This window comes from Nymphalis io, chromosome 8, assembly GCF_905147045.1.
Source record: "Nymphalis io chromosome 8, ilAglIoxx1.1, whole genome shotgun sequence".
NCBI classification, from domain to species: domain Eukaryota; kingdom Metazoa; phylum Arthropoda; class Insecta; order Lepidoptera; family Nymphalidae; genus Nymphalis; species Nymphalis io.
This window is the reverse complement of record NC_065895.1, coordinates 8270837-8291875: the sequence shown is the minus strand read 5'-3', so window position 1 is coordinate 8291875 and position 21039 is coordinate 8270837. Positions and strand designations below refer to the sequence as shown.

General features: G+C 33.0%; 1 protein-coding gene across 2 annotated transcripts in view; it reads left to right on the top strand.

Moving 5' to 3' along the window:
- Positions 1–21039, top strand: part of LOC126770002 (glycolipid transfer protein) — a 45446-nt gene that overhangs the window by 21894 nt on the left and 2513 nt on the right. The window contains exons 2-5 of one of the 2 annotated variants that reach the window (XM_050489100.1): positions 16811–17085; positions 17162–17217; positions 17565–17674; positions 18584–18734. In XM_050489100.1, coding sequence (XP_050345057.1) covers positions 16956–17085; positions 17162–17217; positions 17565–17674; positions 18584–18734 — 447 coding nt within the window. In that variant the 5' untranslated portion in view covers positions 16811–16955. Of the gene's footprint in view, positions 1–12873; positions 13056–13357; positions 15281–16810; positions 17086–17161; positions 17218–17564; positions 17675–18583; positions 18735–21039 lie in introns of those variants that run through there. The other variant, XR_007669433.1, reaches the window with a different exon arrangement.

Here is a 21039-nt window from a genome sequence, read left to right as displayed (position 1 = left end):
TAACAACACAATATATATTTATTTTTCAATACTAACTGTATTGCGTAAGCCCACCGCTACGTCTACTATTAAGTTCAACCTTTCATGAATCGATTAGAATCCGCATCAAAATCATTACTTGTAGCCGCTTAAGAATGGATCTGCCCTAAAGCAGTAATTATATGATTGGTTGAAGAGGAGAAGGGGCTGAAGCAGTTGCGTCAGCACACGGAGAGCGGCCGGGCTCAACGCACAAGGTTGCAGAGGTTCAATGCTCTAGAAATACGACACTCGACCCCGAGCAACCGCACGCCTGCGCCCGCGCCGCCGCGCCGGACCTGCGTACTACGTTGCGCTGCATATCTACATGCTACCGCTTACTATTGCGCCCTACCCTCTAACTTTGTTGCGTAGGCGATGCGACTACGTCGCGTAGAGCTTACTGATTAAAGATTTTTCATCTTTATAAATAAATTTTTAAAGATAAATTTTATTTACTTGATAAAAACAATCGTTGATAGAAAAGAAACGATCCAATAACTAGAATACAAAACAATTTTATTTCAAAATGACGCGGGTGTCCATTTCAAGTTTCGCACTAACAAACAAGTGGGACTGATCAACTTCTAGTTACAGTTACATAGTTTTAAACTAGGTCTTCCAAATTATGACAGTTTTGTTTTAACGGTACATACACGCACAACTCTGATGCATAACCTTCAAAAGAGAGAACGTAGTGCCGTAAGCACGTCCAATGTGCCAACTCTTTTTATGTAGACATTTCGCAATTTTTTATAAATTATTTTGCCTTCGACCTTTGTATGCCGCCCAATTCAGCCCGATTGGTATTCCCGTGGCGCCAATGTTGCTTTTCGTAACCCGTGCTTCGGCGCAACAAGTAATTGTGACGTGACAGACATACACTCAAGCGATCAAATCATAAGCAGGCTACAAATTGTTCTTAAGTCATTTTTGAACTACACTTAGGCTTTATCCTTCCTCGACCATAATATATCTATGTGTGACGTAGTTGTTGTTTATTACATAATCGTTGAGTACAATTTCATATTTATTTAATACTTTCAACCACAAAAAATACATTATTTTGATGTTTAAAAGTAGAAGATTATGAATATAATTAATAAAATATGCAATGAAATTAAAACAAAATAGTAAATTTTATATTAGACTTTTTTATTATTATCTCATTTCATGACAAAAGATTTTGCTTACGTATTGTTATGTAGTTATTGGTATGTATGTGCCGGTAAAAATAAACAAATACCACCATTAGTCTATTTTAATTTTCAAATCTCCTAAGCCAAACATGTAGAAGAAATTGCTAGAAAGCGATAAGACCACCCTTTTTGTTTCTAATCACGAAAGTATTGTTTGTGACCTTTACTTTTTATAACGTATATTATAATAATAACGATGACTATTCCATAACATTTCATAAACTAATAACAGGTAAGGAAGAATTTAATCATTACATCACTTGCTGTGTAATTATGATTTACCAAATTAAAGAGAAAAAGTAGGTAATTGTTATTTCACAGTATCTGTTCTTGTTTTATTGTTTCCTTTTTTAGTGGATTGTACCGTTATAAGTTGACAATTTCTCCGTTCACTTCTTTGCTTATTCTGATTATAAGTCGTAGAAAGCGTCAAAGTGCTTATACAACTCTTTACCAGCACGTGATCGGCAGCCCCTAGGCTCGAGTTACCAAAACTGTCCGTTTATTCTCGATTGCTATTACTCTGGAATGAGTTCACAGACCTCATTGTAACTGACGAAGAAACCCTTCTCCTGCTCCGGCACCAAAGCTCCACAGTACTGTAAAATATATATTAAGCCTCACACTAGAATATTATGACTAAGTACAATGTCCAATCGTCGTATATTTATTCGAAGTTGACTTCTCAATACCTACCTAATGACACTCGTAGTACAATACTCTCTGACCATAGCTACATGTCTACCTGACCAAAGGAACGACTGCACAGCCTTTCACATACTTATTTTGGCAGGACCCCCTTCTCGTCCCACTTCCCGCGCTCCGCCTCGCCCCAGCACCAAGAGAAAGTAGCTAGCCTACGCAATTCTAGGGTCAACGACCGAACTCGAAAATGCTTACTTCTGACAAAAAGTGACACATTAAACTGTGTGCATTTCATATTCAGTATGTGTGGTCAGTTTCTTGAACGGATGTTGAATGGGCGATGCGATTAGGTCAGGTAGTGTGAAGTAGCTATTGTTACTGTGAACTGCTTCGAGCATTCGCATAGAAATTTGCTTTACATCTATATCAGCGATGCCGAGTATCTTTCTCTCTTTATACATTAACTGGTAGCGTGTTACATACGACTACAATATTTATTTTAATGTTTTAGTCCTGTTATTCCTACTACTAATATATTATAATAAATATTGTTGTCTAAAAACATTAAACATAATACTGAACAATGAAGGGCTCTCAATTTTAAAACGGCATCAGCAAAAAATAAACCGTATAAAAAATCTAACAGATTGGCGTTCTACTGCTCCACAAAGAGCATAGCAACGAAACAGCCTCGAGGCTGTGTCGAATTATTATAAGTAAATTGGAATAGCGACCAGTCTTTTCGCGTCGAAAACTTAAGTCATAAAACACATCATATAATGATTTATAGTAGAGGGGAAAAGTTATAATCGTTTCTTTTACTGTTATTGCAAAATATGAATTGTATTATATATTGAAATTATATTCTATATCATTAATGATTACTACCTGAATCTAAAATTGTATATCACTTATTTAGAAATATACATATTTCCTAATAATCGATACACAATTTATAGAACTAACAGCCTTGCTAATACGCATCGGTTATTGACATCATCGTAATTATACATTTGCGTCTAAACCAAGTGTAATTTAGAGTTAAAGAGCAAAAGGTTGCCTTATCATGTACATTCATAAACTATCTATATTAGAAGATATTCGATGAATTAGCAATTCTATTGAATATAAATTGAATTGTATTTAATATATAAAATAATACATCTTTTTAAAGTACAAATGTTATATGTATGATACTAACAAAGATATGATTTGTTGGAAACTTCTTATGACGTGTAATGTTATTAATGTAATTTTCGTACTGTAATTTCTTTTTCAACCTCTTTGGGCATTTAGTTATGTTTCAGTTTAAAATAAAAAATCAAAAGGAAATAATTATTATTATAATCGATACAGTCAAAGACACATATTTTAAAGAATGAACTGTTTATCTGTACTTGAATCACACAGAAATGTTTGTATGTATTATTATTACAAAAAAGCGATTATATAAGCGATATTATTATTACAAAAAAGCGATTCTCATGAAATAATCGAAAAGCCATGGTCACAGTAGCTTGATAACATTATTATGACCGATTCAAAAAAAAAAACGATTCAATGTTTTCATACTCGTGATTTTATTGGTTATACCAACGTATTAGTATTGCAGTAGCGTTAACTGTCCTAACAAATGAAATTAGTAGTGATGTACAAACATCTGTGTTAAAATCTTTTGATTACAATTTAATGGCATGAACGGAAACTTACATTTTCTTTATTTTAAAACGATACAGTGAAAATCATGTCTTCTAGATCGATTTTGGACATGGCAACTTATATGTATTTTGCTCAATAATTGGGAGAACTTCTTTCTTGTGACCTTATAGAACTTACATAACGTATTATGACTGTTAACGTTTTCTGTAATTGTTGTTACTATATTGTTTTCGCGGTCACACATAATATTGGTAGTCGATACATTCTTAAGGTTATTGATTATTTAACCAAGGTTGTGCCATCTGTTTGCCTAAAAGATTTTGGACCTGTTCTTTTCAGCAGAAAATTATTCGAAGTGGAGACTACACTTCGAATAATTTTCTGCTAGAGATTTCCAACTGAAGACGCTGACACGCTGTTTTATTTTTTCATGTGTGTTTTCTGAACAACCTTGTATCTAAGAAACTGAAATGGAATAGTTTGTCGTCTTTTACAACTACTTGTCACAAGAAAATTGTTGGACCTTTTACCTTTAATTGAGAAATAAACAGCGAAAAAAGTGAGACCTAAAACACTCGTTGCACGAAAAAAGTTGGACTTATCGATTCAGTACTCTCGAAGAACGCCATTAAAGGCTTCTTCCAAATCAACAAAGAATAGTCGCAGTATTCGTAGGTCGTTGTGTCGCACTATTCTATAATTACTGCAAATATTAGGCAATATAGCTATTTACATGCATTCCAAATTGGGTTTCCGGTGAGATAATTGCTGAAATCTCGAAGAGACGGGTTACAAGTATGACTCACTAGTATCACTTCCTTACTAGAGGGGTCAATATTATATTTGCCAATGAAGACATAAATAATAATTTCTTAATACAATTAAAATTATTGGAACTTATGATATTAAACGCCCGCGACATCGGACGTGCCGCGGCACCTCGCCATGGAAAATCACAGAAAACAAGGACACGATGCAATGGTTCATTCAACCGGACGTTATTATTCAACGAGCGCACTGTGATGAAACTACGCAGATCTTCATTATTATTAACAAAGCCCAGCGTTTCGAAATTGGACACGTAAGTACCTACGCGCGAGCCCTAAGGCATAGCCGAAATATGTCGTCCTTCAATAGAAACTATTGGACATTAAATTTTATTGGTGTCCAGTTTAATAGATGCAAGCTATGATAACCTACTTGTTGAATAATGTGATCAAATCACAAAATATTAAAAGGTCATTATCAAAATTTGCTAAGTTTTAAATAAAACGTAATATACTTTTTGCGTTTATTAGTAGTGTATATTATTAAAAAAATTAAGCATATCAAACTGCAGTGAACTATTTGTAGTCGAACCAATTACTCGGGAAACTACAACTGACTACATGGGGTAGTAAATAATATATGAATTGTGGGTATTTCCGTCCGAACGCAAACATAAAATCAATTGCAACGAGCGCTCGATATGATGAGAATGCAAAAGTGAAGAAAACTTTAGACATACTCGCCTTCTATTGTGTTAAAAAAGCAGTTTTGGTTCGTCTATTTAACAAAAATGTCAATAATTGTTTCTCACTTTTAGGTTACATTAGATTCTTGTAGTTTTTTTTTCTAAATTTAAATTATCTTAGCATTAAAATTAGTTACATGCTTTGCAGAAAATAGAGGAAATCCTTAGAAGAATCTAATCAAAATCGGTTAGTTAAAGTTTAGCAATAACATACAAATAAAGCATAATAGTTTAAATATTTTTACAATACTTGCTTTCAAATGTTATTTATATAGTTTGACGAGCCGGTTGGCGTGTTTGGTAAATACTTTAGAATAAATAATATGATTTTGATGGTTTAAATTGATCTTCAATATCTTAATACATAAAATTCTCTTACATATCCCCTTCATAGCTATTTTTATCAAACGATTTATAATTTTGATTAGCATATATGATAAAATATTTTATAAGTAATTCTGTAAAGCTTAGAAAATATTGACGAGCCGGTTGGCGTGGTTGGTGGATGCTTGCCTTTCACGCCGAAGGTTATGGGTTCGATTCCCACCCAGGACAGACATTTGTGTGCAGGAACATGTCTGTTTGTCCTGAGTCTGGGTGTAATTATCTATATAAGTATATATTTACAAAAGAAAACTAGTATATAGTATATCAGTTGTCTGGTTTTCATAGCACAAGCTTTGTACAAGCTTAATTTGGGATCAGATGGCCGTGTGTGAAAAATGTCCCAGGATATTATTATTATTATAGTATTACCACACTGAAATTTTAATTTTATAATCATTTTAAGCTATTTGATTTTTGACAATGTTGCACGAAAATAGATGTCATTTTAAAGTAGAGTTAAAAACCCATCAAATATTTTTTCGTAATTTCTCAATTCTAGTAATAAATTAGTATCAGCTACGAAATTCAAGCCGTTTTGTATTATGAAATTTGGAATATTTTAAAAGTGCGCGCAAATATTAGGTTATGAAATATTGTTGCCTATAGTTATCTTAATCCTTACGTAAAAACTTACCGTTTATTTAACGCTATCTAATTTGTTAAACTCGACTTGTTTGTGCATAATTCATTATAACAGTGTTTCTATGTATTCTAAATAGACTAGAAAAAACTAGTGAAATCTGTGTTTTTAAAAATAAGCGCCAGATTCTGAAATAATGAATATAATCAGATTAACTAATCTAGCTAAATACTGAACGTTCATTGGTCGCCTATTGCGTCATCGGCTGCCGTCGATCAATGACTATTCAAATCTAAACATATAAATAACCTAACCTCAATGATCAGCGCTTTAAGAACTGGAAATAATAGTAATAATTTTAAAACGTTTTTGAAGGTTTTTTTTTTATCTATATGAATAAGAATTTCATAGTGCTATAACTTAGCGGCTACCGTCTGCAATTTTTAAAACGTATAAACCAACATCATAAAAAATACATATGGTATTTCAAAGTTGGCACTCAAATGATAAAATTTGCGACTACAGTTCAACAAAAATATATTTCTTAAATGCAATTTGCCTAGGAAATGCGTTGGACATTGACGCTGTCTAGAAAAATGTTATATTAACTGCTAGCTTATTCAATGCAGCCTTACCGAAAATAACCTTCAAGGCATATACCTAGTCAATATAAAGTCACAATCACATACATACGTCTTAGCAGATAAAATCGCTAGAAAAATTATAAATATCAAATATATCTAAGAGGAAAAAATCTTAAACGAATTAAAGTCAGTGAAATTTAATTGAAGAATTCAAATCGGCAACCTTTAACGCTGCGGTTTTTAACATAGTCCCAAGTTGTGGCTTCGCTCTGCAATAAAAACAACAGCTGAACTCGTATTTTATATAAATTTGAGTTATAAAATTATTATATACTAGCTGTTGCCCGCGGCTTCGCTAGCGCTTAAGAATAATTAAAGATAGAGAGAAGATTTTAAAGTAAGAAGCATAAAATTTCATTCTGTTTAGAAAAAAGTATATTAGATTTTTTTAATTTTTGATTGATGATTATTTTTTTTATTAATCATCAGTGAACTTACTGTGAATTAGATTTAACAAAACTATTCAACTCAATGAAATCTCTTTTAATAATGAAAAATCGAAACACCTCTTTGTAAACGGTGGTAGGGCTTTGTGTAAACCCGTCTGGGTAGGTACCAACCACTCATCAGATATTCTACTGCTAAACAGCAATACTTAGTATTGTTACATTCCAGTTAGAATGATGAATGAGCCAGTGTAACTACAGGCACAAGGGACATAACATCTTCGTTCCCAAGGTTGGTGGCGTATTAGCGATGTGATGAATGGTTAATATTTCTTACATGGCCAATGTCTATAGGCGATAATGATCCCTTGACGTCAGTTGGCCCATTTGTTTACCTATAACTTAAAAGAACAACGGTTGCAGTGTTACTCGCAGAGCTCACTCTGAAAAACTGTCCATGTGATAACAGTTCTAACTAAAATCGATGCAGGCTATGTTCAACGATTGCCATGGAAAAGCACACTTTAAGAGGGAACTATAATATATATGTTATATTCAGAAAATTTCAGAATTACAAAGTATATAGACTCCGATACGATTGATGCCGAGGACTTCCATCGCAGTGGTTTAAGTAGGTAAAAATCGTACATAACCCGGCTGCCGCCCCCCATGGGAGTCTACCTTTCGGCGTGAAAAATCTATAATATGTCTTGCGCAGTTGGCTCATCTCTCTTGAGATTGGCCGCCGTGGCCGAAATCGGTCTCGAGGACCTTACTTACTTACTTATAGTTAACAACAAAAATACGTATATTTTATAACTTTTGATATATGCTTATGATTTTAATGAAATAAACACTAAACCTTGAAAATACTTTTTATAATAAATCAGTTATTTCAATTTGTATTTTTTAACCGTTGTCTATGCTAATCTTTAATTTGAACCAAAGATTAGCTTGGACAGACAGACAAACAAAGACAAAAAATTTAAAAATGCTTGTTTTGGTTTTGGTAAGTCGCAAATAGCCTTATAAACTTTAAAAGAGGTAGTTATTTTAAAATCACAGACACTTCAATTTTATTTATAATATGTATAGATATGTGTACAATTAACATTATGAAATTGCTTACTTAAATCTATTGATTTTAAGCTGGTTACAGCCCACAAATCAATTCCTTTCTGTGTTAGATAATATATAAATAATATCATTTTTCAATCAAAATAAAAATCTTTAATTTTTGTCGAATGAAAATAAAATATAAAGTCTAAATAAAATATAAAGTTTTTTAAACATAATACGTTTATATAATAACTATATGTATATAAAATCTTTTCTTTAAATAAATTGTCACATGAGAAACTCTGCAACGTTTCTATTAATTGAAAAAAAAACTAAGGAATTTCATGAGCAATGCTTCGTTACTTGCCAAAATAGTTCTAGGAGCGTATTCCTTGTGACTGCATTGCAGCAAGGTAATGCAGGAACAAAATATTCTTTGGACATCAATAGTAAATGAACCTAATCGTTTAATTGTTACACTTAATAATTCTACGCGTGTGAAGTTGCAGATTTCAGCCATTATATAATTCATAATTAATAAAAAATACGGTTGTAATGTTACCGACTAAGCCACTCTTTCCGAATGCCAATTTTTTTTTTATATTCTTGAAGGACATTATCAAATATGTTATTACATATTTATTTATAAATTTTAATGCTGCTCAATTTTTACTTACAATAATTTATCTTATTATAACACAAATGTATAAACGATGCGATAGGAACTAATATTAAGAAATGAATGCGTCACAACAATATAGCGTAGAGAAATCTAAACACCACCACCCTAAAAGAATCGAGATTAGTATGCATACCGAGGCGACAAACGCACCAAAAGCGACCAGCTGCGTGATGGTGTAACCGCGTGAGCGCGGTAGTAATGGGCCGGGTTCGTTCGCCGATAAAAGCGAAAGTGCTGCGTTCACTGGGACAACGACCGGCTCCTGCGAACAGTCCTCCACTTCCTGTACCCGACTCATCATCATACGTCATTCATACGAGTGTAGATCAACTTGTAACAATAAGCTTTCTAAAAATGTAAAAACTCATTCCCAACTCATCAACGTGCTGATAAAAAATGAGGTCCGACATTATGTTTAATAATAATTTGAGCTTAAGCACAAAGAAACATCTGACTTCTATATTGAATTATCTCATTGCTGCAGTTCCGTATAATCCTTCTATGAATATAATTCAATTATAATATTATAAATAAACATGATCTTTATAGTTTCAACACGTTTTCGTTGTTTGATTATAATATCGCACCACTTTGAACCACTACAGAATTGATGTTTATCTATACTAGAAATTGTAATTTTATTTTCAGCTTTATAAGCTAAAAGAACACGTTGAAAAAGAATTTACAATGCAATACGAGAATCGCCAACTAAGCTTAATCCTTTAGCGTATAAATAACCTGTTTCCATAAGACACGTCGTAGGTCTTCTTTAAGAAATTGGAGAGTTTTAGATCAAATTGCCACGTAGCTTACGCACACTTTATTTGTAGACTTCACCGTTGCTCTATTGGGTAGCTTGTTTGGCTGTAAAACTTGAGATTTGGATTAAAAGCCTGGCTTAGGCCAATAAAAGTGCTTAGTTGTAACGGTATCATGATTTTTTTAAATATCAAAACCGACGTTCATTCAGATTGACATCAATAATATATAATACATCAAACATATATAATATTCATTTATTTACACTCTACTAACATACTAGAGATCACTTTCATAAGCCGTAGAATTATTGGATACGTTTTCATATATAGAGATCATATTTTGTGATCGCTTATCTGATTCAAACGAATCCGTGAAATAATTGCTTAAAACACGTACAAAAGTAATAAATTATTTCTGGATGTGATTTTCTACCGACATCATCGACAAACGATTTGACGAATGCAATACTGATGTATTTATATTTTTTTTTTTCTTAAAAAGAAAAACCGTGAATCGAATGTAAAAAAAAAAAACTTCACTTGTGGTCAATAGGGCTTCAATTAATATCGGATGATATTAGTTTATGTTCGTATCATATTTTGCTCACAATATATGCCTGGCAACACAAACAGAATTAATCTAAAGTACCTACATCGAAACGTGACGTAAAATTATATTAATTCCATAACTTAAACTTTTATTAAGCCATAAATAAAACAGATATACTATGTAAGTTTAAACCTTCACTGTCAGTCACATCGTTCAGTAACAATTATTTTAATTTATAATTTTATAATGATGTCATAAAACAATGTTCACGCACTAAATGCCACCTATAATCTAGACACGCGGTAGCGTGTCAAGCCAAGTTCAAGCTAACAGAACTGGCGAGCAGCACCGTGTGTAATATTGCACGAACCAGTTGAAGCCACTTTGACGCCCTTATAACTCAAAAACAATTATATTAAAGCCTTCGCAAGTTCTAAAGCTGTAAGTTCTTATTTTATTTTTCCGAAAATTTGGCTTGCTGGTAGAAATTAGCCATCGAACATAGAACTCTTCCATGACTGTTTTAGTAGGTACTTAATAATGATTCGTACGTGAAAAGCCAAGTCAGACCTTAGGCTTCAATATATTATCCTAATTTATAAGAAAAAATGATATTTTAAGTTATTATAAAATATTTTATATTGTTATAAATAAATTTCAGGACTGACCATTGAACTTGGCACCGATTTAGATCTCACTTCTTTTGTCGTTGAAGTCAACAACCAAGGCATAATATTGAATTCGGCTCTCATTTCACATTTATGTTTTTGATGGGATAAATAATAATAATATCAATGCATATTATCCAATTTCCACATTTTGACCACATTTGGGTTTTCAGCTGAATGGTAAAAAATAAATATAATATAAAAGAAACAATAAATAGTCTAGCAGATCAGAACGCTTTTAAAGATTATTTTTAATGTATGAATAATTTATTTCTTTATTCCTAATGTAGCCATCACGCTTTTAGATTCAAGCTCAGCTGCGCTATACGTGGAGAAATTGAGCTTTTCCCAGTTTGTAGTCTATCATCTATGCGTTATTTTAAATTTAATACTTATAACCTCTTTATTAACCACCTGATTTATTAAGTTTAAATTAAATTTTAATATTTTGTTTTAATGAATATCAAAAAAGAACTTCTATTTTCTTATTGCACGACGTAATCATCTTCTATGCTATATTGCATTCAAGACGAAAAATTCAGACACACTAACTTGATATTTATTATATTAGGAAGATGCATAACAAGACCATACTTTGAAAGTATATACATACACCCATATACACCCCCTTAGTGTACAATTTTATTATTATTTTTCATACTTATTTACAATAATCTAATAATACGAGTAAATGTATTATTATTTTATGTTAACAAACTTAATTATTTGAAGAAAGAATGAGGTTTTTACTATGGGGTCGGCCATCGCGTAAGCCCTTATGGGTAGGTACCACTCACTCATCAGATATTCTACCGCCAAACAGCATTATTTAGTGTTGTCATGCCCTAGTTTAATGGATGAGCCAGTGTAGATAACTTCAGGCACAAGGGACAATACATCTTAATTTCCAAGGTTGGTGGCGAATTGGCGATGTTCGGAATGTTTAATATTTCTTACCTATTTTATTAAAAAAAGTTGCTCGTATTATGAATACTCGGAATACCCACTAAAAACGAGCGGTACAGTTTCCGTCTTAACGAGGATCGCCACGGTATCGCTTGCGCATGCTACCGCGACGCTTTGAAAATTAACATAGGATCCTAGGTCAACTCAAGTATTTCTAAAGCGTAAGAAGTACTTAGTCATAGAGAATTGTTAACCTATTTCTATAGTATACATATACGTGCTATTGTTAAAACTATGCTCAACAAAAATCACAAATCAAACTAGCAATATTTTTATTCTCGTTTTAAATTCCTTGCTATTACATCCTCTTGATAGTAATTGAATTTATTGTACCATATCCATAGTAAAATTAAAACACTTACTTTCCGGTCAACTTGTTATATTTCTCGCTATGGTTTTTTAAAATAAGAAGCATTTTATATAAAAACATCGCGTTCCAGTGGATTTATATAGAGATACGCAAAATGCATGTCGAGTATGAATTGACCTGACAATATATGTGACAGAAGATAGATGCGTTTACTTCATACATCCAACATAAGCCTGTTATGCGTCGTCTATCTAATATAACCTTAATCTAAAATAAATCGTCATCCTAACTCTTATTATGAAAAAAAATATGTTTATACTGTGTAAATAATATTTCCATGAAGGTATTATTAAAATTTAATCCTGAAATAGTTCTCAGAAAATTCAACTCATCAATGAACAAAAAAAATTCAAGCCTGTAATATTTTGTCTACTATATTCATGGAATGAAACTTAATAGCCAATAATTTAACAGGCGCATTCGAAACAAATATGTTTTATAAATGAACAATAGTGTCGATTGTTTTTATTATTATTAATCCATTTAAAATTGTAATTATTGGTTTTAAATTGAATTAAAAATAATTAATATTATATAAGTCTTAGAAAACTTGCAACTAATTATTCTCTATCCTATTTAATTGATACTCGCATATCGGCAGTTCACTACGTTCCCAATAACATCTATCTCTCATAGGACGTAAATACGAAACAAACAAAGAAGTACATTATTAACGGTAGTGACGCATTTACGTTTGTATTTGCTGCATCGTATCGTTTAAATTTCCCTCTTGGCGCCGGAGACAGCAAGTCTATACCTCCGGCGGGCATCGCAATCGTTACAAAGCGTCGGTCTGCATCGTTGGGCATGCGCACTTTAACAAGCCGTTCAATCGGCTCAGAAGGAAATGAGGAGATTCGACGCTGCACACTTGCGAGTAGCTGCCGTTCCGCCGTCTCGCCGCACCGCCCGCACCCGCAGTCCTCCCGCCGCGCCGGTTCTGCGCGCTCCACGTTAACCGCATCATGGTGAGTCACTGTTCAGTGCGAATCTATTCATTTACGAGAACCTCAGTGCTAGTAGTATATAAATAAAATATGACAAGTGAAAACAAACATACACAAGTCATTACGCTAACAATAGAAGCATATATTTTCTATGTAGGAGTATCGTCAAACCAAAAGATCACAATATTACATTTTTAACCTAATTATAATGAGAGATATAACATTGAGAAGTCTGCACTAGTACGAAATAATAACAAGGTCAATAAACAAAAAACAACCCACACTGGCTATATTAGTTTGAAATATATGTATGAAAATTTCAGGTAATGGACAACCGAACAAATGAAGAAAATAAAAACGAACAAGATTCGGGTATATTTATTACAAACTTTCAAAATGGAGAGACAGTAAATTATTCTCTTATTCTAATTAAGGGATTAATAACCACAGGAGTTTGTAATAATAATGAAAAGATTAAATGTACCGTTTCCAATAACGGAAATGAGAGTGATTCGCTTTGGGAGGTTTACAATAGAGAATTTAAAGTAATCATCGAACTAAAACGAGGTGAAAATGTTATTTATTTGAAATATGCTGACCAAAGAAAAGCATTATTTTTAGGATATGAACCCAGAAGAACTAATCTTAAAGTGACTCCAGTGTACATAATCTGTCAAGGCCATGATGGATGTTTTCAAAGTCCTTCTGATATCGATAACTCTATAGAAAGCGCCTGCTCTCGTATATCAATAGGAGCTAAATTAATTCAATCTATTACAGCTGAGAAACTTTACGAAAGTGGATATGGTAGAAAAACATTTCAGCTTGAACATGAAGTTAACCCAAGAAAACCAGAATGCATTGTATTTAGAAGTAATCTAAACGTAAACAAAGCAAGAAAAATGAGACAGGGAGAACTATGGTCACAATTCGGAAGGGAATTAATGCTGTCCGATTTAGGAAGTAATGAAAGAAAGTTTCTCGGGTTTATTTCGTGCACTAGATATAAAGGCACAGATATAGATAAACAAATGACACACGACGAGATAATTTATTTAACTGAAGCATATGCAGCTTTAGGCGGAGGTGGCTTGGCATTGTTTGGCACCGCTTGTTTATATACATGGCCTACATCTGTAGAAGAAATAGTTCCAAAACTCGTGGATGCTTCTCCGGTTAATTATCGTCGTTTCATGGATGATAGTGGCTATAGGGGAACTCTGGGTGGATGCTATGCCACGACTTTAGGTTCTGTATTACATGAACTTGGACATACATTTGATCTTGGCCATACAAAAGATGGTATTATGGGTCGAGGCTTCGACAATATTGATCGCGTATTTCTCGTTGGGGAAAAAAGATCAACTCTAATCAAAGATAATATGAATAACTATAATGGTAAGCCAGTACAACATTCTACAGTTTCTCTTCAACGTAATATCAGTGTAACAATGAACGTGGCTGAACCATTAAGAGTATTAGGCCCACGAAGCAAAACTACATTAGGTAACTTTGCTTCAATGTCAAAATCTGATATTGTAAGGCGAAGTCCAAACGTTACTCCAATTACAAGGCCATCAAGTGTTTACTCGACTATTACAAATAGACTTTCCGAATCTAAAAAAAATCTCAATCGGACCAATGGAAACGATTCAACATTTTGGACCAGAAATTGTGCAGTTCTTTTGTCCTACCATCGTTGGTTCAACAACGAATACGGAAGAGAAAGACAAGCTATAACAAGATATTTAAAATTTGATAAAAATAAAATGATGATAATATCCACAGCTGGAATACGCATAGTTGAAGTAAGGGATGATTCAAACGGTATGGTTTTAGATTCATATGAATTCACAAATCTACTACCAGAAAAGCGATTTTTATTACCGTTTACCTTCTCACCAAAAACTAAAGTACTAACTATTGTGGTAGAAGACGACCTAGGAAATGTATTAAAACAAACATTCTCCTATTGAAGCTTTAAAGTGAAATATACTAAGACGTTAACTAAAGAAAGAACATTTACTGTCGTCGATTTTAAAGTGTTTATTTGTTTCTTAAATAACTCTCTTAATAAAATTATATGTGCTAAAAAGTGATTAAAGATATAACTTGGTGTTTTTAACAATAATTGCATGCTAAAATAGTTAAAAGACTGATTCGACTACATGTCTGGTAGACTTTATGTCATGGACTTTACTAACAATTCTTTAAACCAGATATGTCTGCAAACATCATTATAAAAGGTACATATTCCTAAAAAAAATGAAGAAAGATAAACTATATACCTATTTTCTTTACTATTTTTTTCTATATATTTATTACAATATTATTTAAGTAGGTATTTATTGACCCTGATCTAAAATAATCGACCAAAAATATGTAATATTACAAGGAAGCCGATTAAATTTTTGTGATATCTTAAATATATTAAAAGTGGTATTTTAAAATTTACTGCTTACTAAAAAGCATAACATGTATAAAAATGCAATTATTATAAAAAATAATATTTATTGTACAAGGATGTGCCACACTTATGTCTACATTAATTAATATAAATTTAAAAATAATCTTAATTCATATAGATTTTTCTAGTTCAGAAGTACTAATAAATATTTTAAAACGAATAGTGCTGTCAATAAAAACATACAATTCTAGTTTCCAAAAACTAAGTACATTATGCTAACATTACAGGACCATTGCTTTATAACTATCTCGATTTTTGAAAATTGATTAAAATATAATGTTGCTGTGTAATAATATTTTTTATCTCATTATTATCTAACTTAACTAACAATAGTTAATCTGGCAAGTTATTTTTTGATTCAGGCAGACTTGAGCGAAATGTAATCAGATTTATGTTTAACGATTACGGTTACAATGTGTAATAATCAATTACAGCTAATTATATTACAGATTAACTTTGATTGATTTCGAAAAGGGCAGGCGAAGATGCTATTATTTGACTCACTCACTTTCCTTTTTTTATTAATTTCGTTATACTGTAATCGTGATCAACGATACATACCTATAACAAATTGTTTTCGTAATCGTTACTCATTAATCTGATTACATTTTGCACAAGTCTGGTTTTAAGAAATATATTTATTTCTTAATTTATTTATTCTGCTATATTTACTTTGTATTTTATGTTATATAATTATGTGCATCTCATTACATTAATTATAATGAATGAGTGTAACTCAATGTAATACCTTGCTAATATAAAGCTACCCTTTAACAACTATCAATAAGCAAAAGCTAGTATTTAAAAAAATAACAATAATTACAATATATATAATGATTTTATATTGTTAACAGTAGCGTTGTTAAATCTAAGTCTAAATATAAACATAAACTATTTAAATATAATTTATCATAAAATAAAACACAAATTGCATTTTTTAATAAAAAAATACTAGTTATTTTTATACAAACTTTTATATTATTACTTAATTTTAAGCACTTATAGCTTATTTATATCGTCATTTTAAAAAAACATCTTTATATTTATTCAGCTTCAAAGTAAAAATAATACGTTATTATAACAATTTCATTAATATCATTACGTCAAACATAATACCTATCAAATTTTTGACGTTTCTTAAAACTTCCAGTTTTGTTTTTGTTTACTTTTTACAAGTTCCTTTGGAATTATATAAATTTAATTTATTACTTGACAATGTGAAACATACAAATATACATCATTTTAACTTTAATATTATTATAATTGTAATGAAGCTATTTGAAAATAACACTATTCTATACATTTTCAGATTACTTCATATTTTCAGCATTACCTATCGAGCGATAAGAATAAACTCATGATTGGTGATAAGAATCGATAATGTAGCTTCATGTTTATCTTATAATTCATGTATTACTAATTTTGTGTAAGAAGTGTTCCCTGTTGAGACAAAAATGAATAGTACTTCTACAGCTACTAAAAATGATTCTAACTTTCAAGACTTAATACCATTTCCTTATGTTAATGGAAAAATAAACGTTATAGAATTTCTGGAGGCCACCAAAAATTTAATTACGTTAGTAGGTATGTACATTGACTGATGACTAACAAAATGACTTCATGACTGATTAAAAATTATAAAATATTATTGTAATTACAGATCGTCTTGGAAAAGTATTTGCACCAATTAAATATGATATGGAAGGAAATGTTGAGGTAAATATAAAATTACATTAGAACAATATTGAAATTCAATGCCTGAATAATAAATATCTCAAATATTTTTTATTTGTATAATTTATTTGGCTTATATTATTTAGTTTCAACATTTTTACTAATTTCTGTATTTATGAAAATTATAAACAATAAAAGTAACTCTAAGCCTGTGAAATAGAGAATGCCTTGCCCTTGAAGAGAAGATTAGCAATTAAAAGTAAATACATATGATTTAAAGAAGCTTACCCTTTGCCATATTCTGATTAGTGAAATTGTTTTTTGTGTGTAGTATGTATATACCACCACTTAACTTTATATAACATTATGATTATAACATTATTTTTTAGAAAATTAAGAAATATGAATATAATAAAGATTCATGTTTGCTGGAATTGATGGCTCAAGAACATTCTAAAGGAGAATCTAAATCCGCTGAAGGTGTTTTGTGGCTAAACAGGTGAGCACATATTGTATATTTGTTTATATTGTAGTATTATTTTTCAATATAATTTCATTCAATTATTAAAAACTTAAGTTTGGTTCAGTTAAGAATAAGTAGATATTTTAATGAATTAAATATTATAAAAATAAATAGTTTACAACATTGCCCTTTTCCTATTTGAAGTAGCATAGTAATAATAAGGTCCTCCAGACCAATTTCGGTCACGGTGGCCAATCTCAAGAGAGATTAGCCAACTGTGCAGGCTGTATTATAATGCCCAAGTGTGTGTGCAAACACAGGTGCACTCCCTATTACCTTACTCTCATAATCCGATGGGACAGTAATCCAACAAGAACGGAAAAAGTTTAGGAGCAGGACCAACAGCTTTACATGCTTTGCGAGGCACGAAAGTGTACTCATTTCCATCTTCCAGACACTGGGCTGCTACTGAAAATTTTCTGAAAGCAAAACCCAATAACTTTTATTGACCCAACCTGGTGGTAGGGCTTCGTGCAAGCTCGGTACCACCCACTCATCAGATATTCTACCGCAAAACAGCAATACTTGATATTGTTGTGTTCCGGTTTGAACGGTGAGTGAGCCAGTGTAATTACAGGCACAAGGGACATAAAATCTTAGTTCCCAAGGTTGGTGGCGCATTGGCTATGTAAGTGATATTTTACATTTCTTCCAATGCAAATGTCTAAGGGCGTTTAGGGACCAATTACCATCAGGTGGCCCATATGCTCGTCCGCCTTCCTATTCTATAAAAAAAAAAACCGGGAATTGAACCCAGGACCTCCGGTTCAGCGGCCTTATATCTAACCACTAGACCAACGAGGCAGTAAGTGGCATAGTAGCACACCAATATTGCCACAAAATAAAAATCCCTTAGCATTAATTTTAAAATATTTATAATTACAGAGCATTGCTTTTTTTTGAATTGCTATTTCAAGAAATAATAGTATGTCTACAATCAAACAATTATGATGTAAACATGAAAGATATATATACTATTGCATATGAAGGTTCAGTTAAGAAGTACCACAACTGGGTTGCTCAACAACTATTTGCCGTAAGTATATAATGCAATTTAGAATAATATGAATTAATTAGAAGAAACTTTATTCATAGTAAATGATGGTGCTGCTCTCTAGTTATGTTAGCTTGAAGTTGACTTGACATGCTACTGCGTGTCTAGATGTCTTATTTTGATGTTACAATTGATTATGTTAAGTGACATTTAAGTTGTTTATTCTATTATATTCCATTTATCTAACTGCAAGTTAAGTCTGTTTGGAGATCAATACTCCTGGATCCCCTGGATGTCTCTTAAGAATTTTTCAGTTATATTCCTGACTAGAAAAGTTGGTAGGTTTACATTCTGAGATGGTAAGCCATTCTGTTGGACTATGAAAATGGAAAGTAGAATGTGCACTTGTGTTTGCGTACATATTTGCACTATAAAATCCAAGCATAATATAAATCCAGCATATATGGCTATTCTCCGTTGAGAATGGTTGTAAATAATTTTGGAAAGTTGATGCAATTCGAGAAGTTCCAAATTTTTAAATTGCTTATTTCTTATACATTAAAATCTTAAAATAATCATAGTTTGTATTGTCATTTTTATTTACAGGTAATGATTATGTCTATACCTAATAAGTACATAATTTGCTATGTATAAATTTATTTCGTCTATAGTAGTTTCGATATTGGATGTTTTGCTGCATTTGCTACATTGCTTCTATCTAGACATATTTCTAATATGTCAAGAAATAATTTAATAGAAGATCTATAGCTAGTTAAAAATTAATAGTCCTTTAATAATATACCAGAAGGCTATATACAAAGTCGTAAATATAGTGGTTATGTATTCCACTTATGTATTCTGTATCTACGTAATAGTAGGGTACGCCGAGTTTATATAAATATATGCAGAGATATATGAGACTAAACATCAATAACAACCTAGGCTCTCTACCGTCAACCTCACCTGCTCGTGGTACATCCTGCTAATCAACGAACGAGGCTCTGGCGACCGAAATCGTGGCGGTATAACCACACAAATGCTGGAATCCGAAAATGCAAATCCTGATAGCGGGCAGCAGCGCTATTAGTGAAAGATTTCCAGCCACTGCGGTCACCAACCTGCCTGCCAAGCGTGGTGACAAAGGCAAACCCCCCTATGAGCGACGACAAAAATTCACGGCCCCCACTACCCGGCAATCGCACTATTCCTGGCCACGGTACCGGCCATGGTAACGGTGCGATGGGGGGTGCTAAGAATCCCCGGGCTACGGCAGGGTACCACAAACGGCGACTGTTTCTGGCCACGTATAATGGACGCTCTCTGCGGCTGGACGAACATCTGACAGAATTGGAAATAGAGTTAAGTCGTATTAACTGGGGTATAGTAGGTCTATCAGAAATCCGAAGACAGGGCGAGGAAACGATGACACTAGATGCCGGTCACTTACTCTACTTCCGAGAAGGACACCAACCATCCCAAGGTGGCGTCGGCTTTTTGATCCACAAGTCACTCAGAAGCAATGTCGTGGAGGTTGGCAGTGTGTCGGCGAGGGTGGCATACCTTGTCTTAAAGATAATCGAGAGGTATGCCTTGAAGGTTATACAACTGTATGCCCCAACGTCCAGAAAAAGCCCCAAAGGAAGTGGACCTGGCGAAGCCCCGATAACATAGCGATGAATGAGATCGACTTCATTTTATCCAATAAGCGCCAAATATTCAGGGATGTCTCCGTGATCAACAGGGTAAACACTGGAAGTGATCACCGCCTGGTAAAAGGCACCCTGAATATTAACACTAAAATAGAACGATCGCGGTTAATGAAATCGACTCTTAGACCAACTCTGCCTCAGGTCGAAGCTGGTTGCGAAAGCTTCCAGCTAGAACTACAGAACCGATTTGCCATGTTGGAAACCAGGCAGGGCATTGACGACCGCACCAATGGTCTGGTGCGTGTCATCCGCGAGGTAGGCCAAAATTACTTTCGACAAAAGAGCAATGGACGTAAGTCGAAGCTCTCAGGCGAAACTCTGAACGAGATGACGAGGAGACGAAAGAGCAGAACGCCATCTGAGTGTCACTTAACAGGAAGGTTAAAAAACTAATAAGGCGTGATACAAGACGAGCGAATACCCGGAATATTGAAGATGCTATAGCACTCAATAGGGGCTCAAAGGTTCTTGCAAAGTCACATACCTCCTGTTGTCACCTGACAAAACTCAGAACCATACAAGGCACAACCGTCACCTCAAAACCAGAGATTCTAGCTGAAGTCGAAAAGTACTATGGCGATTTATACTCATCACGAGTACCTCCACCTGAGTCAGACAGTGCGGATGACCCACGAGCC